The 8539-nt window shown below is 40.6% G+C and overlaps 1 protein-coding gene across 1 annotated transcript; it reads left to right on the top strand.

The window, feature by feature from the left end:
• The first annotated feature begins 1083 nt into the window (after positions 1-1083).
• On the top strand, positions 1084-7488 carry LOC137891248 (metalloreductase STEAP4-like). The gene is made up of 10 exons (XM_068735767.1): positions 1084-1553; positions 1913-2020; positions 2114-2184; positions 2286-2373; positions 3256-3534; positions 3645-3739; positions 3841-3951; positions 5178-5220; positions 5345-5509; positions 6661-7488. The coding sequence occupies exons 1-10, from the start codon at positions 1329-1331 to the stop codon at positions 6916-6918; spliced, it is 1443 nt and encodes a 480-aa protein (XP_068591868.1). The 5' UTR covers positions 1084-1328; the 3' UTR covers positions 6919-7488.
• The last annotated feature ends 1051 nt before the right edge of the window (positions 7489-8539 follow it).

Below are 8539 nucleotides of genomic sequence, written 5' to 3'. Positions count from 1 at the left end.
AAGTTAAATACTTTTATCTGTGTCTCATGTAGACTCACACAAATACACATTGGCCACTTCAGGAGGTAGCAGAGCAGAGGGAGTAATTACAGTGTAGGACAGGTCACCAGGCCAGTTCACCTCAACCCTGAACACTGGAGCTATTCTGGACCTCTGGGAAAATAAGAAGGGCTGCACTCAGAGGCCAACTTCAGTTACCAGGCCTAAAAACATGAATTACTCATAGGGCCAACACAAGATTAGACTGTAATTGGTGCTTTGCCTGTTCACATGAATCAGTGAGTGCTTCTACTGACCACAATATCAGTGACTGATTATAAGGATTGTGTTCTTTCACTCCAGGTGCGTGGCAAGTAGCCGCCCTCTCTTAAACATGTGTGTTATTGAATTTGCACACATGTCAAAGTAATTATGCACTTGGTAGGGCATGTGAATGTTACGGTCATATAATGGAGATAATGCGGGGGAAGAGAGGAGGGGGTTGGGAGCATTCCAGCACACTGTGTTTGTATACTGTGACCTCAACACGGTCCAGATGTTTGTAACAGTTGTGATGAGTAAACGGTCAGATAATCACATTCTTGTCTGAGTTACACTTAATCCAAGACAGTGGTTTAAGATTTTATTTTGTTTTCATTTATTTGCTTTTATTCTATGTAAATGCCAAAACTGGTAAAATGTTTTTGAGCAACTGACATTAAGCTACAATTTAAAAATCTGTCTCACATTGTGCCAGTCAGAGCCCTTTGTGGTTTTTAGATGTGCATTTACTTCATGTTCTTAAATTAACTGGGACTTTCACTTTCTGCTTTCATCTGTATGTGTTTCTTAATGTGTGTTGCTGCTTGGCTAAACCAGAAAACCACAGTATTGTGGCACACTGTAATGAATTTAGTTTTTTCCAGTGTTGCATAATCACAGAAGATCCAATGATTTCCCAACAGAAGGCCATGATTGAAACTTTGCCACAATATTCCCCAAAGAAATACCTCCCACCTTTTGCCATGGACTTTCCCAGTTCAGGCAGACTTCAGCCTGAGCCATGGGAGGGGATGGGCCAATACAAAAACAAAATCAAGGCCGAAAAATCTGTCAGTCTATAGAGCAATGAGTTAGAAGACGGGACACATGGGCTTGAGAGGCAGACAGATGATTTGCTGACACTTTTTTTTTTTTACAGAAGCACCCAGAAGAGCTGTTATTTTGAAGACTATTACTTTGTTACATCTGCCTTGAATCTGGACACATCCTGACAAAAAAGCTTGTGGAGTATTTTGTTCTGTCAAAACCACCAGAGAGACTATCACTGTTTGGGTGAGACTGTGGCCATGTTGGCTGACAGACTGAGCAACATGTCAAAGGAAGTGAAGCCAGAGAGTGTGTTGCTGCATCCTCTGGGCACAGCAGCTGCCCCTGAGCAGGAGCTGCTGTGTATCTTCGGGACGGGGGACTTAGGGCGCTCTCTGGGCCAACGTCTGCTCCAGTCTGGCTACAGGGTGGTGTACGGCAGCCGCAGACCTCACAGCTGTGGCCCCTTGCCTCAGGGAGCTCAGGTACTAAACAATGCATGACGTCTTCTCAAACTCTGGGATTCAACTTCTTTGCTGGCTTTTTTTTGATGATTGTTCAGAACATGTGTTGCATGATGGTCCTAAACCAACTCAAACAACTGTGTAGAAACCGAAATAGAAACCATTGTTATCAGGCTTTGAAATTCGACTGAGCTAAACAAAGTCACTGATAATGTGTGATCATGTGTGTTTGCACATGTTGAGGCATTTAGTTTTCATTTGTTGTGTAATATGTGTTTAACTATAGTGAACTATCATTGAACATGCTGAGCCTGAGCTGTGTTGCGACATGTAATGTTCATGCAATGTTCAACACAATAGTGTTTGTATATGTTATGCAGGCGACGAGCCACGAGGCAGCAGCCCAGTCAGCTGGTCTGGTCTTCATTTGTATTCACAGAGAACACTATGACTTCCTGGAGACACTTGCACCTCAACTCATGGGGAAGGTACCTTGTTGCACAGTGAGATGCCTTTGTGTAACTTAGCAGTTTGTTGATTTCTACTTTTTCATCCACTCTGCTGATTTCATTGATTGTGAGGTGCTGGTGGACGTCAGCAACAACCTCAAGAAGAATCTATACACAGAGGCCAATGCTGAGTATCTGCAGAGGTAAGAGGAAATCAGGCACCACTGTAATGTAATTTCCTAAAATATTGGGAGATCTCATACATCATGTGATTTGAATTACCACTGTGTTTGTTGTTTGTCAGGCTGATCCCTGGAGCTCATGTGGTGAAGGCTTTTAACACCTTGTCTGCCTGGTCCTTGCAGAATGGACCCTCAGATGCCAATAGACAGGTGCTGAATGTGTTTGAGATCTGTTGAAAAAATATTTTGGTTGCGTATTGGTAGTGCATTTGACACTCTAAAAAGTGCCAAATTAGGTTTTCTTCTTCTGCTATTTAGGAATTAATTTGTTTTCTTCCTAATGGTGACATATCTATTTTTGGAATTAAACTGTTCTGCACTGCTTGTCAAATCCTTCTCCCACTGCATTTTACAATTCTCTAATGTGTTAACACAGCTGGGCATTGACCAATGAGTTAAAAATAATAGTCTCTTTCAGACAGAAAAGTATTTCAGTCCAAACTATATTATTAACTCATTTTGAAGTTTTGATAAAACCAAATCCAAGTAAAAGAAGCCAAATCTGAGGAGTCAGCCTCGTGTCTTTGCTGTGAATGCCATCTCTGATGTATCCTTGAATCAATTAACTCCACAGTCTCTCTTAGATCTAAGCTTCCGTCACGTGCTTTGAGCTCTTCCTCTGTACTGCAAAGCTGCAGCATATGTGGGTTTTTCATTCATTCCATTTTGATATGGTTGTGCAATCCCAGAGGAAGGTAAAAAACACACAGTGTGTGTGTTGGTGGGGGTGTATGTTTATGTTTATGTACGTGTGAGTTGGTGTATTTGGAGCACAATTGACAACATCAAATCGGTGTTGACTGAGCATTGGTGCTAGATTTTACCAGCTTTATTACAACAAAAGTAGTATTTCATACAGAAAGCCTTTCCAGGTAGTGTTCAATCCTCAGGAGTGAAAACAAGCCTTTCATCATTGTGTGTGCAAATGCATCAACATAAATGCATAAACATGAAATAATGAAGACATACTGTATACTCCACACATGGGGCATTTTGAGTGCTTTAAATAATATGGGTGTTTTCATGCTACAGGTGTACCTGTGTGGAAACGGTGCTGAGGGGAAGCTGACAGTAGCAGAGGTGGCCACCAAACTGGGCTTCACTGCTCTGGATAAAGGGTCTCTGTCAGCAGCCAGAGAGCTGGAGGACTTCCCCCTGCAGCTTTTCCCAGAGTGGAGGCTGCCGCTACGTGTGGCCATCGGCCTCACCGCCTTGTTCTTCTTCTACTTGCTCATTAGAGATGTCATCTACGCTTATGTTGAACAGAAGAAAGACATCTCCTTCAGAATCATGGTGTCCTTGGCCAACAAGGTAGACTGTTTAGTGTCTGGTAAATTAGCACCAGTTCCTCTTTAAAAGTAACTGACTTGAATCTGTTTTCCTCTCAGCAACTACTTCTGTGTTTATCTGTCATCTTTCAGGTGTTTCCTATTGTGTCTCTCATCATGTTGTCTCTGTGTTACCTGCCTGGTGTCATAGCTGCCTTCCTTCAGCTCTATAGAGGAACCAAGTACAGGTCAGACATCAAAACAGGATGGACTGATATTTAGTGCCTGCAGAGAATACATACCAAAGTGTTTTATTGTATCCTACAAGTCAAAGTATGTTTTGTTTAAGGCGTTTTCCTGACTGGTTGGATCGCTGGATGCTGTGCAGGAAACAGCTGGGACTGGTGGCACTTGGCTTTGCTTTTCTACATGTGCTTTATACTCTCATCATCCCCATAAGGTATGTAACAGGTGCACACATCCTCATACAGGTTCATTCAATAAATGTTCAATCACATTTTTGTTGACAATATCAACCAAAACTAATTAAGACAGCTTTGAGCTAGTAATCATAACTGCAATTTCAACTGTAGTCAGTTGCCAGTTTATCAGGAACACTAAGTTAAAACTAATCTAATTTAAATACAACCGGGCATAAATCCTACTTTCATGACAGTTTTAAACTTTAGTTTGTACATAAATATACGTAAATATGTTTATTGTGGACCCTATTGTTTGTGCCGAGAGGTATTTCTAATATGTAGTCTACCCTCATCAATCTCTAATCTGCTGACTGAGTGTATGAAATAAATAAATAAACAAATAAGGAAGTGACACAGGAAAGAGTTGAGAAGTTTTTTGCAGTAGCTTGGTGGTTGCTACGGTGGAATGGAAGGATTTTGATTGGCTGTTGCTAAGACTGAGCATGTATCTTCAGCATTTTCAAAGCATTCGATCACATCTCAAAGTCCTTAGTTAACTTGTGAAGAGTGGAAAAACAGTCACGTGATGACAGGACGTTCAGGGGTGTTGATAGTGGACTCCAGACAGCTAGTTACTTGGTGGTTTTCTGCGGTGTTATGGTCAGCTGCTTCATAAGACAGGCGCTTGCTTTGGTGATTCAGGGTGGTAACTAGGGTGTATTGAAGGTTTAGCAGGGTATAATATATGTCACAGAGGTATTACTAGTAGAGATAGTAATGGCAGCAGTACTGTTAATGGCAGAAGTGGTAGTCACAGAGGAAGTAGTAGAAGTAGTTGTGGTAGTAGTGGTAGTAGTACAAGCAGTAGCAGCAGAATGAAGAGTAGAGGTGCTCACTCTTTAAGAAGCACTTAAAACAAACTGAGATGTAATGCTAAAGGTTGAATGAATTGTGGTTGGGTTTTAAAATCTAGTGTATTAAATAACACGTAATGATAAAAATAAGGCATAGTGGAAAAATGAGAGAAAGAAAGAGCTGGTGTGATGCTGACATGTCAATTGTGAAGATTAATTGCAGTACACAGAAAGACAATTTAAACCCTAAGTACCCACAAGGAAGTGCAGCTAAATGACCAATCATTCAGTGTTATAATGCTAAACCACAGATGAATAACAAATCAATAACACTAGGAGTCTTTTTTTATACCTTAGATAGGTAAAATAATTAGGCCTGATTTAAATGGTTTCATCCTTTTCTCCCCAAGATATTATGTGAGATTCAGGATCGCTGACAGTACCATCTCAAAGGTAAGACATGAATGTACTTATTCATATACAACCAAATACATTCAGATCATTTTGCTTAATTCCGTACTGTTTCAGTACATGAATGGATTAAACATATATCTGTCTTGTTTATTGTTGCTTTAAGATCAGAGAAAACACAACGTCAGTGTTTGACACCACCACGGCCTGGCGAGTTGACTCTTACTACTCTATGGGGATTCTGGGATTTGGCCTGTATCTCTTGTTGGGAATAACCTCTCTCCCCTCCGTCAGCAATGCTCTCAGCTGGAGAGAGTTCAGCTTCATACAGGTAGATACTTTGTCTGAGTCATATGATATGTGGGTATCTGGATGTGTTAGAGTGTGAGCTTCAGTGTGTCTGCACATTCATAGGGACACATTATGGTCGCAAAATACAAAACACTTCTTGGGCTGCATCTTGTTTACACGGACAATCATTGGAAAATGAATACAAACAAGCTCATTGGGAAAGAAAATTGGGACAACTGATTATCTCACCTCTACACTGTGGCCTTGAAAAGCTGAACATGACAACCAGATTGATGATTCAGTTAACACAGAGATACATGCTCACAATATTAAACAGGCTCAGTAGGTATCCATTAAACCATTATAAAGTGCGTTATGAAATGTTCCGTCTACTGCCACTACAGTATTCCACCTGTGTATGCACTAGGCTGCTGGGATTCAGTTGGTGAGGAATTTTACAGAGAAGCTATAGGACTTTGTGTGTGAATACTGGCAGAAAAAAATATTTGCAAAGATATTCCCATCATGTCCATGAGACAAGATTCCAGCTATGACTGATAAGGACGATTGTGTGCATCAGCCCAGGTGGAAAAAGGTTACGTGGGCTAGATGGCTGCTTCCAACTTTCCATTGGATAACCTATTGAAAGTGTGTTGGTGTTATTTCCATCCTTCCCTTGCAAAAGCTTGTGATTGTTTTTACTGTTGCAAACACAAAAGTTTATCTTTTTCCCCACTTTGGCCAATCGAAAACGAAATCAGCCTCACTACAGGGAACAAACTAATTCATAAATGTAACTGGGTCATGTCAAGCTCATTTTCTCATTCCACACACCTCCCCTTTACTCAAGCCCAAATTAGAGCAATGCTTTAAATGTTAAGTTATTCATCAATTGTAATTTGAGGGGCATACATTATCTTTCACCACAGTCTTTAGGTGTAATTCATGTGTATGGAATAGATATACTTGCTTGTAAATTTGCAAGTGTGTATGTCTATGCGTGGTCTCTATCAGTAGTGGAAATATCTCTATATGTATGTGTGCACAAAGTAAATGAGTGTGTACACATGTGTAGGTCAAAAGTGTGCCTCTGTAAAGGTCAGTCTATCACTTAATAAGCCTTTTACACAGTAATTAGTTGTGTAACTATGTAAATTGGTGAATGTCTTAACTGTTTTTTCTCTCTTCCAGTCGAAGCTGGGATACCTGACAGTGTTCTTCTGTACCTTTCACACCTACTTGTACGGTTGGGACAGGTTCCTTAATCCCTCTTCCTACAAATGGTACACTCCTCCAGCCTACTTGCTCTGTCTGGTGGTGCCTTCTTTGTTGATTGTGCTCAAGCTGCTGCTCCTCCTGCCCTGCGTGGACCGCAGTCTCATCCGCATTCGACAGGGCTGGGAGAGGAATGATCCAGAGGACGGCAGTGCGAAAGCACTGCTAACATAGAGACTATCAAAATTACTGACACAAAACAATGAGGTACAAAAAAAAGCAGACACAAAGACCTTTGGCCTTCCAGAATCAACGAGTAACCCAGGGTCATTGTTTTGGATGTCATAGACAACTTATAACAGTAAAGACAAATGATTGGAACTCCTTTCAGTGTCTCATTGTGTAATCATCTTGTAATTGTTCCATTTTGTACACAGTAAACGACACAATGGCAATGTGTAGGCTTATCTAAATACCCTGGAAGAACTTAAAGACTCAGGCATTAAAGCAGCCATACAGCATTTTAACACTAGTGTTTAATAATTTCACTATACCCATGTACATCCAGAGTTATTACAGCCCCTAACTTTGAGAAAGGCAACTTTGTTGCATTTCCCTAAACATCAGCAGCAACAGTTTGACTTTTGTATCTCAGAGTTTCTCTTCAACCTTCCTCTACAGTATATGGCGGCTTATGTTTGTTGGATTTTCTTTGTATTTTTTTATTTTTGGATCTTTCTTATTAATGTTGCTATATGTCAAATTGAACAACTGTTCAATAAACTTAAGCGTGACTGAACATAACTGTCATGCCTCCTTTTTCTCCCTCCCATATATATTTCATCCTGTCTGAAAGCTCAGTCAAACTCAGAGAGTGTCTCCCCGCAGAGTTGAGTGTGCTCTGTCTAGTGGTCCCGGTCTGATCCCACTCCAGGGTTCATCCCTCTGGCTGATCTGATGCAGTTCTCCAGGAAACATTTGCTCTGAGCTTCAGGATCTCCCCAGTCACTACAGGATCTCATCCCATCAGTGGAGAGAGGAGCGTGCAGACTCCTCCATCACTAAAGTCCTTTGCAGAGAGGATATAATATTTGGATGTGACAGTATAGATAGGCTCTTGATGTTGTGCTGCAGCAAGTAATTTTAGTTGATCATGAAGGGGGTGAAGAAAGCATAGAACTGGTAACTGGTAGTTGTTGGTGACACATGATCAATCATTAATCGATAGACTTGGACAAGCAGGCATGAAGACATGCAGTATGTTGTCGTATGGATGAATGCATTCAAAACACAGCGCACACACACACACACACACACACACACACACACACACACACACACACACACACACACACACCTGTAGCTCAACAGGAGAGTGGGCTGGCTAAAGCGGCAATCACTGCCAGCTTAAGTGAATAAGTGAATATGTTAGGACATGCATATACAGTTGTGTCACTGGACACAGTTATTTATGGAAGAAAATGATCTACATATTAACTTGTGAAAAACAAAAGACAGGTACAACAATAAGTAAGCTAAAAGGCTAAGTGGGATATCAAAAAGGTTCTTGTTTATAATATTCTCTCATGGGAGCTGTGATCTTCCTCAAAGCTTCATTTTTTATGGTTTAATGGTTGGGTCACATGGGGAGAAGTGTATAGTTCCTATTTTTCTGTTTGTTCCTGAAAATTCTTTAGGACTTTCACAAAAAAATGTTAACGCAATTGATTTTTTATCTTCAATTCATGAGCGTCTTTCCAGGTTTGTTCCTATAATGATTTTTAACATTAAATGTCTGAAAGATTATTGGGTATATTTAGTGCATCTTGACATGATTGTCAGGTGTGGTTAAACA

Source organism: Cebidichthys violaceus, unplaced genomic scaffold (genome assembly GCF_023349555.1).
Source record: "Cebidichthys violaceus isolate CVI_PGR_0920_01 unplaced genomic scaffold, fCebVio1.0.p SCAF_7, whole genome shotgun sequence".
Classification (NCBI taxonomy): Eukaryota; Metazoa; Chordata; class Actinopteri; order Perciformes; family Stichaeidae; genus Cebidichthys; species Cebidichthys violaceus.
This window is presented reverse-complemented; position numbering and strand designations above follow the sequence as displayed.